The sequence below is a fragment of the Hetaerina americana genome, unplaced genomic scaffold, assembly GCF_022747635.1.
Source record: "Hetaerina americana unplaced genomic scaffold, ioHetAmer1.1.p SCAF_86, whole genome shotgun sequence".
In the NCBI taxonomy this organism is placed as follows: Eukaryota; Metazoa; Arthropoda; class Insecta; order Odonata; family Calopterygidae; genus Hetaerina; species Hetaerina americana.
The window spans coordinates 79,611-97,017 of record NW_027287494.1 but is presented as its reverse complement, the minus strand read 5'-3'; the positions used below and the strand labels follow the sequence as shown (position 1 = coordinate 97,017).

Below are 17,407 nucleotides of genomic sequence, written 5' to 3'. Positions count from 1 at the left end.
ATTATTATGTGAATTTATTATACATTAACATCAAACAAAACTATTTTTCAATTAAAAGACAACAAATAATGTCATACACTTTCCTTAATTTGCTTATGGTAGGGGGAGGGATATATTCTCGTGTAATTGGAGATTGTTGATTATTTCCACCGATGGTTCAAAAATATGTGTATACTAGGGATTATGCAAACTCAATAACATCAAATCAATAGATAAGACAATTATGAATACTCGTATGCTGAAGTAAGGTGACTATCATCAACTTTAGGAGTAGAAAAGAATGTCAAAAGACACTCGTTCTAGCAATGTATAACATGTTCTATTGTTTCAGGCTTCACTTCGTGGAAGTAATTGATATCCATTATTGAAATAGAAAGAAAGACTCGTACTTTTCCACAGATTTTATTATACGGCACGACGCATTTCACCGACTTGCGGCATCATCAGGTACAAATTTGCAAAACAGACAGAGCAAGCATATATACCCTCAGGACAGAGTGGGGGCGGGGAGGGTTGGAAGGATTTGAGAGGGGTGGGGGCTCGCAGGTGCGTTGATGGATTGTTTTGACCATTTCCAGGCTAATTTCTCGGAGAGGAGTGGGGAGGGGTATGGGAATAATTGCTCATTACAAAGTGTCGTGTTGGGGTTCACCAAGTGCCTTCTAATCTCTAATTGCTCGAGAGCGTTCATTTTTAATCCTTTTGGGAGTGTGTGTAATATCTCTGGGACAAAGTCACTGCTGTGGTTGAATTCTAGTAAATGCTTGGCGAAGAGAGAGTTGTTATTCTGATTTTTGTGACAAAAAAATCGTGTCACAAAAATCAGAATAACAACTCTCTCTTCGCCAAGCATTTACTAGAATTCAACCACAGCAGTGACTTTGTCCCAGAGATATTACACACACTCCCAAAAGGATTAAAAATGAACGCTCTCGAGCAATTAGAGATTAGAAGGCACTTGGTGAACCCCAACACGACACTTTGTAATGAGCAATTATTCCCATACCCCTCCCCACTCCTCTCCGAGAAATTAGCCTGGAAATGGTCAAAACAATCCATCAACGCACCTGCGAGCCCCCACCCCTCTCAAATCCTTCCAACCCTCCCCGCCCCCACTCTGTCCTGAGGGTATATATGCTTGCTCTGTCTGTTTTGCAAATTTGTACCTGATGATGCCGCAAGTCGGTGAAATGCGTCGTGCCGTATAATAAAATCTGTGGAAAAGTACGAGTCTTTCTTTCTATTTCAATAATGGATATGTATAACATGGTTTATATTTAATTCAGTCTGCTGGCATTGTATTTATTTTCAAATTATTGAATAATCAAATGTATGCATACTTGAGAAAGAATAAAATTATTCATTCATCATATCTACCTGGAGCAGAAGTCAAGATGACATAATTCAAATTCATAAAATTACCGTAACTCCTAAGTTGATACTCCAGCCTATTTCCATGTCAAATAAAAACTCTTTTCCAGGTCTCTACTTTCACTTCAAAAGCAAACAGTTATGAATATGCTTTTTGCATTGGACGCTATCCATCAGCTAAGAATAATGACCCTTTCACAGAAATTTTCCCCAACCTTGGCCTAGGGGAATAAATTAGTCATCTCCAGGATTCAGAGATAGCCAAGCAGGTACTATTTGCAAAAAACCTAATGGCCATCAGCTGATATTTAATGTCGTTCATACCTTTGGCCTTTGCAGTCTGAGCTCTGCTCGGAAGTGTTGCTCCAGCCCTTGTTCTTGGTAGTGTCAATGAGGAACCACAGTTTAATTGATCAAGGTAATAATTGTAAGAATCTTTTGATTTTGGACCATTAAAAGATTGCCGAACAGACATGCCAGGTTTTGGAGCCAGTACAAGCTGAAGAAGGCCACTAGAAGACATTGCCTTGTCAGAATCAAGGATAGATTGAGCCCACTTCCAGCCTTTACTGCAGGCATCGTAGACACCTTCATCAGGAAAGATTTGGCCCTCCTCCACAAGACTAGACCACAGCCCAAAAGAGAAGAGTTCTTGACCTTTCTCTTCCTCATGCCTCAAATATTCCTCCAAGTGAATGCAGTTCTCGAGAGAGGAAGCATAGAGTAATGTGAGATATTGTGCCATGTACCCATCCCCAGAATTCCTCTTGTCTCCCAGAGTCAGCCATCGTTTGAGAGTGAGAGAATTCTCGTTCCAAACACAATTCTGGAAATATATAGTGGAGGTAAATTATAAATGCTCATTCAATGGAAAAATATAATATCTTTCATTAAAATAGATCATGTCCTAAGAGGCCAATCAAACCCACAGGGGCATCAGAGATAAAAACATATTTATTTACCTCGTCAATTCCATAACCATGAGTCCTTGAAGTTTGCATTATCTTTTCCTCTTCTTTTTTAGCTCTAATAAGCCATTTCAAAAGGTAATGCACAAAGGTGTTGTCATCAGATAAGTCAGCAGCTAAGGTATCTCTGTCATGTATCATTGCATTCATTGTTTTATTAACAACTAGTCTTTTCCCTGGAAAATTCCCGACTTCTGACCATCTCCTCATGGCTCCGTCTTCTGACTGGAAGTAAAAAATTAATGCAGAGACATGTTAATGAAAAGTTGAATTATTTTATTTCAATATAAATTGGAATAGCTGGAGTATTAAAATGTTTTTTACTGCCATGAGGAACTATTAAAATCTAGGATGGGGGATTTATAGATAAAGACCAAGATGTTTCTTAGGTAATCATGGCCTTCCTTTTCCTGGTGCTCAATTAAATGGGTGAAACATTCTTCATACCATAAAAGAAAGAAGAAGTAATTTAACAAACAAATAGAAAACCATTATTCCATACCACTTCCTTTATTTATGACAAAATACAGGTGTAACTGGCAAAATGCTTAAGAAATAATGAAAATTAGCCCACAGAGAAGTCTTAAAATTTATCTATTATGTACTCACTGCCGCTGATGGTGAATTAATGAGGGAGATGTTGAATACCATTGGCTAACATATGCCATTACAACAGTTGCCAAGCATGCTGCCATGCTGCTTGTTAAGAGAACTGCAAGAAATCAATGTTTCTTATTATCATAGGGATAAAAAGTATGATTGACAATTTTTCCCTGGTGTGACTGTACGTCGCAGTGCACTTGCACCATGCAGACTCAGTGGCTGGGAGTCTGAATTTCAATGCTCCCCAAGCACCAATCGCCTGCAAGTATTTGTTATGACTGGATTGTGTTTTTAGTGGACCCCTGTCAAGTGACTCGGTGCTAGTGCAAAATTCAGTCTACGATTGAATAGCGGCATGCCATCAAATTTTGTTTTTGGGCCGGGGAAAAAGGGTATGGAGACATTGGACATAATTGGTCAAGTTTTCAAGGATGAATTCATGTCACGTACTGAAGTTTTTAAGTGGCTCAAGGTGCTCTAAGAAGACCGATGGAGGGAGTACGGAGGACGAGTCTCACACTGGATGGCCGACAGCATAAACAACCAACATGCAACGTGTGCATAAACAGCTGAATTCATACCATCCGTTAACTGTGTTCATGATCCCAGATCCCTTTGGCATTGATAAGATGACAGTGCACACTATTATAACTCAAAATTTGGCAATGCGAAAGGTCTCCGCTCGACTCATCCTCCCAAAGGTCTTGACGGATGACCAAGAGCAGACTCAAGCATCTGTTTTCAAAGACCTTCTGCAGTGGCATTGTGATGATTGCCCAAACCCCCTCACAGTTCTGACTTGGCACCAGCAGACTATTTTCTATTCCCAGATGTGAAATCCTCCCTCAAAGGACACCACCATGGGACCCTAATTTGCCAACCAGGGAGCCTTTGAGTCATGACAAAGCTGCTGACTAAAGTGCGTACTCTGAAGAATTTTGAGGCAATATAGCAATATCCAAAATAAATCAATTTTTCCTAAACTTTCCTTGATACTTTTTATACAAACATTGTAAAATACACTGTGACCATAATCATTCAAGGAGTGCCCTTTAAACTCCTCATTGATTTGGAATAAAGAGGCCCAATGGCACCAGAAGTAACAGTCATGTCACTCCTTCACTACTCCATCCATTTAAATGAATGAAATAGAGTTCAGCAAATATTTTCCCATGCAATACAAAACCCAAATAGTTTGCAGAAGAGATTTTCATGAAAAAGATTGTTGACCATTACCTTAAACTCTTGATGATCCGTACTCTCCCTAATGTCTCAAAATTTTAATGGAATGATAATTGTGAAGATAATTAAATTCTTAGAAATCTCAACATACTTTTATAAAAATACAAGTTTGAAATGCCTGAGATAACTTATTAGTTTTTAATTTCACCAAATCAAAAGTTGTCAATAATAGTATTTAATGTTCTGATTTAAAAATTTTTGTACCATCCATACTTTCCCATTATCATTACCCTTGTGTTCATTAGCCCTGAGAATTCCATATTTTCCTTTAATGCAAGCAAATACATAGGCTTTACTTTGTAACAAATAAGTCATCAGCTATCAGTACATTATTTTAAGTAGTATCATATATGTAAGGAATATGAATCCATATCAGCAATCAGTCATCAATATTTGTCCTTCAGCAGTCATTTGTTGTTTACCTGGCAATTTGCTTGGTTTAGCTTCCTGAGAAAAAACTGCTCTGCTATTCACTCAATGATAGTTCTGTGTTTATGCAAAAACCTTTATAAATATGAAAAGTGGAAAAATATAATTTCCTTAGCCGAAAATTCTGTCTCATAACCATTTATATCAGGACATTTTTTCTTCATATTTTGGTAATCCATGTTTTTTGATTACCCAGGGTTCATCATGCTTCATTTTGCATAGATCATCAAGAGATAACTCTAGTTCAATATAGTATTTTCAAAAACTACAAGCATAGACTGCCCTTACACTGTTCCATTTCAGCATGAGTTCATGATATTCAGCCGAGGCAAATGCAACAGTTCCCAAATCACCTTTACTTAAAGTTGCCTAGAGCAATGGTCACCATGGAAACTCACTTCCTTTGATTTCCCGATGGAGAATAAATTTCTATTTCCCTTCCATCGCCTCATCCCATGTCCATCTCGCACCTTGCTGCTCTTCTTCTGCCACCATTTGATTCTCGTTTGACTTCGACGGGCAGAGCAAAATGATACTCCATCCAAATACATGCTTGAAGGATCCAACAACAACGCTAAAGTGTAAGCCAGCTCCTCCACTGGTCCACTAGAGCGCAAAACTCCCATGCTCTGAGTGACATTTTGCTGCTCCTGATTCGAAAAAAAACAAATGACACTCAAAGAGAATTGGGCTATAGCTTAAATCCATAGCATGCATTAATAGCATAGCATAGCATTCATAGACAAAATAAGATAATCAAGGAAAAAGTGCACGAGATATTAAGGAAATGAGCGTAAAAATTGTATCTAAATATTAAATTGCATGAGTAATTATAAGATTATTATAGAAGAAAAGTAATAACTATTTTAATTATGAACAAGGCCAAATGTCATTTCACCTGCCAAACAAATAAAATACAAAGCACTGAATTCTCCCTCTGGAGGGAATAACAATATGGGAAGTCAACATTTAGAATTTTAAGATGCTCAATATGAGATTTGATGAATTTTGATATGATATCTTTCATAACCATAAGCATTCTAAAATTGAAATTTTATGCTCATACTGCATTGCCTGGCCGGAAGACTTTGTGAGATCAGTTTTAGTTCCTATTCCGAAAAAGGTAAAGGCCACGTCATGTGAGGACTATAGGATGATTAGTTTGATATCCCACGCAGCTAAAGTTGTTCTCAGGATCATAAACAAAAGGATAGAGAGTAGGGCAAATGATTACTTAGGGGATGATCAGTTTGGGTTTAGGAAGGGGAGAGGTACGCGTGACGCCATTGCAGTAATGAGATTATTAATCGAGAGGAATATAGAACACAACCAGGAGGTATTTGCCTGTTTCGTAGATTTCGAAAAAGCGTTTGATAGAGTGAATTGGGAAAAACTAATGAGTATATTGCAGAAAATAGGAATAGATTGGAGGGAAAGAAGGCTAATCCGCAACCTGTACATGTCTCAGACTGCTCAGGTGCGGGTGGGAAACGGGGAGTCAGGATGGGCAGTGTTAGGAAGAGGTGTAAGGTAGGGTTGCCCATTATCACCGTTGCTGTTCAACCTGTATGCAGAGGAAATGATCAAAGAGGCATGGGAAGAACTCGAGGTAGGAATGAAAGTGGGCGGGGAATTCGTAAAATCAGTTAGGTTTGCTGATGACCAAGCCTTAGTTTGTCAGTCAGCCAAGGGGCTGCAAGCATTGCTGAGTGAATTGGAAATTCAGTGCGACAGGTATGGGATGAGAATCAATATTAATAAAACAAAGGTTATGCGATTTTCTAGAAAGAAAAAGGCCAAGCTTAACATTAAAATAGGAGGGCAAAAGCTAGAGCAGGTAGAACAGTTTACGTATCTCGGTAGTGTTTTGGACCAACACGGTCAAAGTAGTAGGGACGTAAGGAGAAGAATTGCGCTAGGCAAAGAGGCTTTCATGAGGAGGAGGGAGTTGATGACGGGGACTCTGAGTAAGGATGTTAACGAAAGACTCGTAAAAACTTTGATATGGAGCATAGCTATGTACGGCGCGGAAACGTGGTCATTGAAGCAGGAGGATAGACGTAGACTGGAGGCTTTTGAAATGTGGGTGTGGAGAAGAATGGAGAAGGTGAAATGGACAGAGAAGAAAACAAATGAGGAAGTACTTGGTATGGTGGGCGAAGAGAGGGGTTTGTTGGGAGAAATCCTATGGAGGCAGGAAAAGTGGACGAAGGGGGTGTTGACCGGCAGTGGGATGTTGAAGACTGTGATAGAGGGTAGAATGTTGGGCAAAAGAGGAAAGGGAAGGAACAGGATAGGGATGTTGGACGGGATGAAGGGAGGAAGAAAGTACTCAGAGATGAAGTGGGACCTGATATAGAGTAGGATGATGGATTTTGTGTTTTGTTAGGAGCAATAAAATATTTGTTTGGTAGTTGTGTCCATCCAAAAACCTACCTTAATCGGTAGATTACCTTAAAAAAAAAAAATACTGCATTGCATGACTCTTTTGACAAAGTCCTCTTTCCAAACATCTAAGAGACATCAAAGTGTGCATCTGAATTCTACCTTAGGGTAATTTCCCTCGGGAGGCATACAAGAGTGAATGACAAAGAATTATAAAGAAGCAAAAGCCACCAGATATTTAATTCTAAAAATACCAAGGCTTGGATCCGATGTCAAGAGGAATTGAATTATTTTTTAAAGGAATTTTGGTCAGGGGAAAAATATGAAATAAGCAACTCTGACAACGGTCAGAACAAAGGCATTATGCATGTGTGCAGGGGGTCATAGTGTTCTCTGCATACATACTTACTTGGTTTGTGATTTGTTTAACCCTGAGAACCTGTCTCACAGCCTCCTGGATATACTTGAGCTGCCGGGTAGAGTATGCAGAGGCAGGCAATGACGAAAGGTATTGGGACGAGAACACTGAGGTGGGCGATGATGGAGAAACTGGCCCTGATGATAGGTTGCTATCTGTGACTGGCGTAGGCACTAGACTCATCAGTGTTCCCTGCCACTTTTTGGACAGGGCAAGCTCAACTTCAATGCGTCTCTGGTAGTCCTCTGCCCCTTCCCCCTCCCTGTCCTCCTCCAGTGGCTCCCCCAGGGGAGAGGAAATGAGGTGGAGGCAGCGCAATGCAGACTCCACGTGAGATGCATCCGTCAGGAATTCCTCCTCCTCATCATCAGCATCCTCCTCTTCAGAACTAGAGGTGAAATCATCAGATCCTAGGTTTCCCGACAAAATGATTGCATTCTGCCAAAAATTTGCCACTGGAATTAATTTTTAAAAATAGCATCAGGGTTAGTATTTGACTTTCATTTTCCCATACTTGCTAGGATATTTTGATGTTCAAATATTTCAAAGTTATCCAAATCACTCTTGCACCATCAATTAACTGGCTCCTAAAAAATTGATGACACTATTCACAACTGGCTTTTGATGAAGATTTAAAATTTTCTATTGAAATTCATTCCACAATATTATAAACATGGAAGAATTGATGGTTTTGGAGTTACTAGCCTTAAAAATGTATTGTATTATAGAAATGAAATAGTGCTATACCTAACAGATTTTTAGATAGATCTAGTTCAGAGAAAGTCCAATAGTCAATTTTATCTAAGCATTACTAAATTTTTTTGAGCAAATCAATTATATCTTAATGGAAATTTCCAAGTAAGCAGCATTAATAATTAAAGTATGAGACATTGAAGGTAATAATACCTACCTTTATTCTGCAAATTTGGATCCGGTAAAGGCCTTGGTTTCCTTGGTTTAGCTGCCCACCTCTTGCTCTGCCGCATTGCACTCATTTTTTGTTGTGGGAAAGAGTTGAGGAAAACAACATTGCAATGAGGAAACATAAAATGTCTTTGTCTCTGAGTGTGAAGAGCTCCCACTATCGAATCCAACACAAGAAGCACCTGCATGGACACTGAGGTCCCTGTGGAATTCCAATTCCTGTCACCATCACCTCCAATTCCCCCAGGCCTTGTGACACCCAGACTTTCTTTTTCCAGATGTATTAGATGGACTGTGTGCAGCAAATCAAGAGTGACTCTCCTCAATTGTATCTATGCATATAAAATGGAAAGCCAATACACTGGTTATTGCTGAATATGCTGAATATCTGTTGTTTAACTAATAATAGTATTAATTATTAAAAATTTCCAACAAAATGAGTATATATATACATATTTGTGTCCCAAAATCATGACAAACTTCTGATATGACTTTCATAAATATTCATCCAATCATACATTTAGCAGATAAGAAGTAAAATAAAGTGGTGCTCAGTAGTTAATATTAATTTTGTTTCAGCAGGCCATATGAAATCTGACCTGTACAATATTTAAATGAATTTTCCCACCGGCAAAAATGGAGAGGGAATTAATCTATTTCCAGGCCAATAAAATTACGATCTCAATAAAGTTAACACCAAATACTCATTATTTATAATAAAAAAGAACACATGCATTTATTAAAGATTAAATTAAAACAATACAGAATACAAGTAAATACCATATATTAAAGTGAACATTAATTTTTCTCCTGTAGTTACCTTCAAGAGGATTGGTGATATCCTATGACTGTTGGAGAAAAACAGAAAGATTACTGTTCAGAAATGAGATATCTTTCAATGGACACCTTGTACTTCTGATGTTTTCTCTTTCATTTGTCTCTTGGCACTGCTGAGGGAGGCTTTTGTTTCATCTTGCCTCTTTTAGTACGGAGAAGAACCCTCCCAATGAAACCTGGTGTTGTGGACTCTTTGAAAATTCCTAAATTAGGCAGTCACATTGTCAGTGCAAATGGATGAAGCCCTCAAACAGGTGAAGGGGAAAGAATATCTCATCATAATAGGAGACTGGAACGCAGTCATAGGAGAAGGAAAAAAGGATGAAGCGTCGGAAATTTTGGGCTGGGAAAATGGAATGCCAAAGGAGAAAGACTAGTCTAGTTCTGCAATAAGAAGAATGTGGAATTAGCTAACACCCTCTTTGAACAGCATCGATGAAGGAGGTACAATTGGAAGATGCCAGGGAATATAGCAAGATACCAAATACGAGACTGCATTCTAGCAAGAAGGAGTTAAAAGGCCCAGGTGAAGAAGTGCAAGAGCTACCCCGGTGCAGTTATAAATAGCGATCACAGCCTAGTGATCATGGAAAGCCAACTTTGCTACAAGAAAATTAAGAAGTTCAAACAAGGGCTAAGGTGAGACTCAAAATTGCTGGTGGAAAAGACAGCAGAGAAAGAATCACCATGGCCATTGACAGCAAACTAGGTGATGAACGAGAAAGGAGCACCAAAGAGAGATGGGATGAGCTGAAGAGGGTAATTGCACAAGTTGCAGAAGAGCAACTGGTGAGAAAGAGAGCCAAAGAAACCATGGATCATGATGGAGATAAGGGAACTAATAGTAGAAAGAAGAAAATACAAGGATGCCAGGAATGAGGATGAGGAAAGGCCCTAAAAGAAGCTGAAGAACCAATGTAACCAAGAATGCAAAAAGGCTAGGGAGAATTAAATAGAAGGCTGCTCTAAGGAAATCAACAAAAAAATGAAGAAGGGAAATACCGGCATAGCATACAAACTGGTAAAGAAACATTACGGAGAAAGGAAGATGAAAAGCAGCAACATCAGGGATGTAAAGGGGGATATACTGATAGAAAGTGAAGATATTGCAATAGATGTAAGCAATACATTGAAGAACTCCACCAAGGTCTGAGGCCGGTGGAAGAAAACCTGATGAAGGACGAGAGTGAAATAGATGACAAAAACCAAGGCCCATGTATACTGAGGAGTGAATTTGATAGAGCAGTAAAAGACCTGAAGAAAAATAAAGCTCCTTGAGAAGACAAAATCAACGGATCATCAAGGCACTCGGAAACAAAGCCAAACACAATCTGTACGGAATAATCAAAGTTTGCTACAAAGACAGGACTTCCTGAAGACTTTTAAAGGAGTTTGATGATCGCAATACCAAAGAAGACGAGGAAAGAGAAATGTTAGGAACACCGAACCTTGAGTCTTATGTCTGTTGTATATGTGTAATCAAGTTGCTGTTGTTTTGTACAAGGTTGGTAACATTGTCTCTTTTGGGCTGGCTTGAGCGATGTTTGTATGTGTTTGCTTTTGTTTTTGTAGAATAAAAGTAGGAAGTCGTTTTTTTTTAAACGTCACTTCCGGCCCCACGTTAAGTTGAACATGTCGTCTCAATAATTGCTAAAGATCCTAAATCCTGTTTCGTCACCACGCTGCAAGAAGATCACAACAGGTTATGGGCCCAGAATGTGGAAATAGGAGTGTGAGATCAGTTTGCATGAGATAATTAGGTTCAATTAAACTGATTCCGGCCTTGTAGTCAACCGAGCTGTACTCGTAAATTGTTGCCTCGTGTTTGGATGACAAGTACAATGGAATCAAATGTCATCAACAACATCACGTACGGAGGTTCATTGCCTCAAATTGATAAATTGCGAGGATCGGTGAATTACGAGCAGTGGAAAATGGACGTGGAAATGTACTTGCTTCACGAAGACCTTTGGGACTACGTGGAGAGTGAAGTAGCAATGGACGCGTCAGCTCATGAACGAAAGCAGTCACAGGGAGCAAGGGCGAAAATATATTTGCTACTAGAACAAGGACCGAAAATGGAAGTCATGGAGTGCAAGACGGCCAAAGGTATGTGGGACAAGCTGCAGCACACCTATGAAGATAAGGGTGTGAACAGGCATGTCGCCCTTATAGACCAGCTGTTCGACATCAATTTGGGAACGTGCACAAATATGGAGGACTATGTTCAACGTTTCACAACAGTCGATGCGAAACTAAAAAGCATTGGCAAGAAGATTGACGACGAGCTGCTCGCGGTTTTGATGCTGCGGGGCCTGACGGTTGAGTACAGACCGTTTCGAATGGCTCTAGAGAATACAGTCACAGGGGTCATCAAGTCTGACCTAGTGAAGCAGAGGCTACTGCAGGAAGGGTACAAACGGGCCACAGATTCCAAGGAGCAGCAGGTTGTATTCTATGCCAAGCGGAACCAGAGGCATCAGGGAGAGTGCTCATCGTCCTCGGAGCAGAGTTCGAGTACGTCCGGGGCCAGAGGTAAGCAGAACAAGAAGTCCACCTTCGATCCGAGAAAGGCCAGGTGCTTTAAGTGCGGAGTGATCGGGCACATCAAGAGCGATTGTCCCGAGGAAGGGGCAAAGGTGTCGTGCGGGAACAGCAAATCAAGTGGGGGTGCCAAGAAAGGGAATCCAGTTGCCTGGTTGACAGCCCTTCGTTGTGAAGTGGGGAGTCATAAATGGTACATTGATTCTGGGGCGAATTCCCATATGGCAAGAACTACGGAGTACTTTTCAGATTTTCGACCAGATGCAAGTGACGAAGTAACAGTTGCTAACCATGACAAAATCAAAGTGTCAGGTATTGGTAGTGCATCAATGGATTTGATTCAGGGAAGTACTGCCACCATATCAAATGTTAATTATGTGCCAGATCTTTCAACTAATTTGTTGTCTGTAAATAGGTTAGTGCAAAAGGGTACTGCTGTTTTATTTGATTCATCTGGGTGCAAACTATTTGATGCTGAAACTTTACATGTAAAGGGAGTCATTCAAGCCTCGGGAACAGAGGAGAATGGGTTGTACAGTCTAGATTTAAAACAGTGTACCTCAGGTGACAATGTTGTCAGGGAGGGTGCTGTGGGATTAGCTGCAACTACTGAAGGGAATCATTCTCAGCTATTATGGCACAGAAGGTTAGCGCACTTGGGGCTTAAAAATATGCAGACATTAAGGGGGCGTGCCAGTGGTCTGGATTATCCATGTAATAAGCCTCTTCAACCGTGTGTGGCATGTGTAGAAGGAAAGCTTGTTAAAAAACCTTTCACTGTGGGACCGAGAACGGAAAGGGTGAGTGAAAAGCTGAGTTTGGTGCACTCAGACCTGTGTGGTCCAATGGACCCTCCTGGCAATAGGGGAGAACTGTACATGCTCACATTTATTGATGATTGCACTAGAAAAATTTTTGCCTTCTTCATTAAAGGCAAGGAAACACATGTTATCCTAGAATGTTTCGTAACCTTTAAGGCTAGGGTAGAAAATGAAACGGGGAACAGGATTAAGTGTTTGCGGACGGATAATGGTAGTGAGTACATGGGGCGGGCTCTGCAAGAAGAGCTTAGAGCAAAGGGAATAAAACATGAGACAACGATACCATATAATCCTGAGCAGAATGGGCTAGCTGAAAGGGCAAATCGCGTCATTATAGAGAGGGCTAGATGCATGTTATCCGAGTGCAAGTTACCTAAGAGCTATTGGGTTGAAGCATGTAAAACAGCTGTGTATTTAAAGAATAGAGTACCAGCTAAGGGAATTGGGAATGAATTACCTGAGGAGAGATGGACAGGTCATAAGGTTGACCTTAGTCATTTGAGGGTGTTTGGTTGTATTGCCTATGCTCATGTGGCCAAGGCCATGAGAAAAAAGCTAGATGCCACATCCAAACGGTATTACTTTGTCGGATATTGTGAGGAATCCAAAGGTTATCTCCTGGCGAATCCTGAAAACATTGGACGAGTAACAAAAGCGAGGGATGTAGTGTTTTTTGAGGACAGTTTCAGGGAAGAGCATTTAACTGGGAAAACATTGAGGAATACAATTATTCTGCCTGAACTTTTAGGGGGGGGCGTGTGTTTCACCTCCCAGCCCCAGACAGAGGTCAGCATAAATGATCAGGCTGAAACTAATGAAAACACTAGCACAAGTAGTGAGGGTAATAATGATACCTCAAACATTGAGACTGAAGGAAGTGGTCGTGTCTATTGTGGGCAAAATTCAAGCTCAGGTGATGATAGCCAGAGGGAGGAGAGTATTGATCCGGGAGAAAGTAGGTATCCTGTTAGGAATAGAATACCAAAGGAATTTCCAGATCATGTTTTATTTTTGGCATCAATTAATTCAGCCTGTAATCAACCAATGTCTTTGTACTGTGATCCTCAGACTGTTCAAGAAGCTTTGTCTTCAAATGGGGATGAATGGAGGAAGGCCATGCAGGAAGAATGGGAAGCTTTAGCAAGGAAGGGCGTCCTTTCTTTAGCTGATTTGCCTGAAAACAAAAAAGTTGTAAAATGTAAATGGGTTTTCAAGCGAAAGGTGAATGCAGCTGGGGAAATAGAGCGTTTCAAGGCAAGGCTGGTAGCAAAGGGTTATTCCCAGGAGTATGGTATTGATTACCATGAAACATTCTCTCCTGTAGTAAGTTATTCTGCCTTGAGATTGTTGATTGCATTGTCTGTGGAGCTAGATTTAAATATCACTCATCTAGATGTGACTGCAGCCTTCTTGAATGGTGATCTTAAAGAGTCAATTTACATTGAGCAGCCTGAAGGTTTTGTAATTGAAGGGGCGGAGAGTAAGGTGTATTTGCTGCATAAGGCAATATATGGTTTAAAACAAGCATCCAAGGCATGGTATGACAAATGTCGGAGTATTTTTAAAGGTCTTGGTTTCAAGAATTTGACAACAGAATCATGTATTTATGTTAAGGGTATTGGACTTGATATTTGTGTAATAGCTGTATATGTGGATGATTTTTTGGTGTTTTGTAAGAATGGTGACACTGTGAACAAGTTAGTTTCATCATTAAAAAAAACATTTTGAGCTGAAAAATCTTGGAGAGGCCAAAAGTATTCTAGGGATGAGGTTAACTAGAACCAGTGAGGGAATTGAACTGGATCAGGAAGAGTACATCAAAAGCATGCTGGTTAAGTTTAACATGTCTGATGCTTGTGCAGCCTCTACACCCATGGAAGTTGGGTTGGATGTAGCTCCTGGAGATCCAGATAAATGTCCTGATGTACCTTATCAAGGATTAATTGGTTGTTTAATGTACGCAATGACCTGTACTAGGCCTGACATTGCTTTTGCTGTTTCAAAATTAAGTAAGTTTAATAATAGCTTTAATATGGAACATTGGAAGTTGGCAAAAAGGGTTTTGAGATATTTAAAGGGCACATCAACGTATCGCCTTGCCTACTCAAAATCTGGTGGGTTCCTTGAGGGCTATGCTGATGCAGATTTTGCCAGTGATAAGATTGATAGACTATCTCGTACAGGGTATGTTTTTAAATTTGCTAAAGGGGCTGTAGCATGGGAAAGTAAAAAACAATCCTGTGTGGCTTTATCCACAACGGAAGCAGAGTATGTCAGCCTAACTGCTTGTACCAAGAAAGCTATTATATTGTGTCGAATCCTGAGGGAAATTTTGAAACAGGATTGCAGAAAAATATTTGGCACAGAATCTGTGTGCATGTATAATGACAATCAGTCAGCAGTTAAGAATGCCAATTGTGTTGATGTAAAGGAAAGATCTAAGCATATAGATGTAAGGTTCCATTTTGTAAAAACAGCTGTGACAGATGGTAAAGTGTTTGTGAAATTTAAGTCAACACATGAGATGCCTGCAGATATGCTAACTAAAAGTTTATCTAAGAAAAAACATTTTAACTGCATGAAGGATGTGAATGTCTGGGGCAACTAGATTAAGTGAGGGTGTTGTATATGTGTAATCAAGTTGCTGTTGTTTTGTACAAGGTTGGTAACATTGTCTCTTTTGGGCTGGCTTGAGCGATGTTTGTATGTGTTTGCTTTTGTTTTTGTAGAATAAAAGTAGGAAGTCGTTTTTTTTTAAACGTCACTTCCGGCCCCACGTTAAGTTGAACATGTCGTCTCAATAATTGCTAAAGATCCTAAATCCTGTTTCGTCACCACGCTGCAAGAAGATCACAACAATGTCACATGCATCAAAAATACTTACACTAATAATAAGTTGAAGGATGGAAAGGAAAATTGAAGATAACATATCAGAAAACTAATCTGGCTTTAGGAAGAACAGAGAAACCAGGGATACCATACTCTTTCTGAGAATCATGTTAGAGAAAACAATACTCGTGACCAAGCGACTCTATGTGGCATTCGTGGACTTGGAGAAAGCCTTCAACAATGTGGAAAGGAACAAGATGTTTGGACTGCTGGAAAAACTCAGAATAGATTACAATGACAGAAGAATAATCTAACAGCTACACAAGAAGCAAGTGGCCAGAATGCAAAAGAGAGATGGAATCCATTTAGAGGCTAAAATTAACGAAGGAGTTGTTGGGCAAGGATGCAGCCTCTCATCTGCATTGTTCAACATCTTCCTGAAGGAGGTAATGAGAGAAGCACAAGGCATCAGATTAAACAGAATTAGGATCATTGGAGAAGAGATAACCATGCTATGCTTCACTGACGATATTGCAATGATAGAAGATCCAGGAGGACCTTCAAAGGTCACTAAACATATTAGATCAAGTTCCACAAAGATACAACACGAACAAAAACAAGACAAAGACCAAAATCCTAGTATGTGGAAGAGAGAAGCTGAATAGAGTAGTCCTACTGAAAGGACGAAAATTCGCGCAAGTGAATTCCTTCACCTATCTCGGAAGTACCATCGAATGGCACGGAAGAAGTACTACAGACATCAAGCGAAGAATAGCTCAAGCTAAGAGAGCATTCACAATGAAAAGACAACTGCTATATTCAAAGAAGATAGAACTACAGATAAGGAAACAATACATAAAAACATTTGAATGGAGTATGGCACTCTATGGATCAGAAGCATGGGCCATTAGAAAAGTAGACCAGAAACGACTAGAATCCTTCAAAACCTGGTGCTGAAGGAGGATGCTTAAGATTAAATGGACAGATAAAATAAAAAATGAAGAAGTATACAGAAGAATAGATGAAGAACGGACCTTATTGAACACCATAGAGAAAAGAAGAACCAGATGGATTGGCCACACCCTGAGGCATAATGGATTCGTGAAGAATATGATAGAAGGAAAAATAGAGGGAAGAGTCCCAAGAGGAATACTAAGGGATAAATACATGGGACAAATAAAGAAGAAAGTACTTTGCAAAAACAACCAGGGAGTAAGCCAATTAGCATCAGATAGGGTAGGGTGGAGGGCTGCAGTCAACCAATCTTAGGATTGTACGACCAATAATGATGATGATGATTGCCAGCAAATAGGTTAATACTCCTAATCACCACTACCATGTTAGGGTGCTACTTTTCAATAATGGCCTGAGTTCTATCTTATGAAGAGCACAATTCCTCAATTTTAGTGCTAAGAATGCTCCTCTGGGCTCCCCCTACTGTCTCCAAAGAAATTTCCTCAGCCACTTCTTCTTAGCCCTAATTGTGGAGTTTCTAAAACTCTGCTATGGTTAGGTAAATCTTGTAATCATGTACAAACTCTATCACAACCAATAAAGTTCCCTAGAGCCATGACTTTAGTCACTGTAGATGATGGTTCAAGCCTCCATATTGTCTGTAATGCCACCCAGCCAGAATTTCTTCTAATCAGAGTTCATCTCACTGAGAGAAACTTCCCTCTAAGATTTATCAATTACCCTTAAGCAATGAAAGATGTGTAATGATCCTTTCATATCTCTTTCAAGGTTACATGGGTGATCTGAAAACTTTTCGATCTCAACATAAGACACCAATACTCCTCAACAAAAGTTAAATAATGTTTTTGCTCATGCATTGAAAGGTAAACCAAAATTTCAGTTATTTTGAACACTCAGTTATTTAAACTGCCATTAAATATTTGTTTTTGAAAGGAGATAAGTCTACGCAAATCAAAGATGAATGGGACACTGTATATGGGATCTCTTCATCATCATTTACAACCAAAAAGAAAAGGAAACTGCTCCTTAAAGAAAAGGATTACAAGCTTCCACATGAGGGA

The 17,407-nt window shown here is 39.7% G+C and overlaps 1 protein-coding gene across 1 annotated transcript in view; it reads right to left on the bottom strand.

Annotated features, from left to right (window-relative positions):
• Nucleotides 1-17,407, bottom strand: part of LOC139698460 (uncharacterized) — a 46,093-nt gene that overhangs the window by 4,130 nt on the left and 24,556 nt on the right. Inside the window, exons 7-11 of the mRNA XM_071597342.1 lie at nucleotides 8,327-8,542; nucleotides 7,408-7,871; nucleotides 5,012-5,263; nucleotides 2,334-2,564; nucleotides 1,696-2,197 (exon numbers count right to left, since the gene is read on the bottom strand). Coding sequence (XP_071453443.1) covers nucleotides 1,696-2,197; nucleotides 2,334-2,564; nucleotides 5,012-5,263; nucleotides 7,408-7,871; nucleotides 8,327-8,542 — 1,665 coding nt within the window. The remainder of the gene's footprint in view (nucleotides 1-1,695; nucleotides 2,198-2,333; nucleotides 2,565-5,011; nucleotides 5,264-7,407; nucleotides 7,872-8,326; nucleotides 8,543-17,407) is intronic.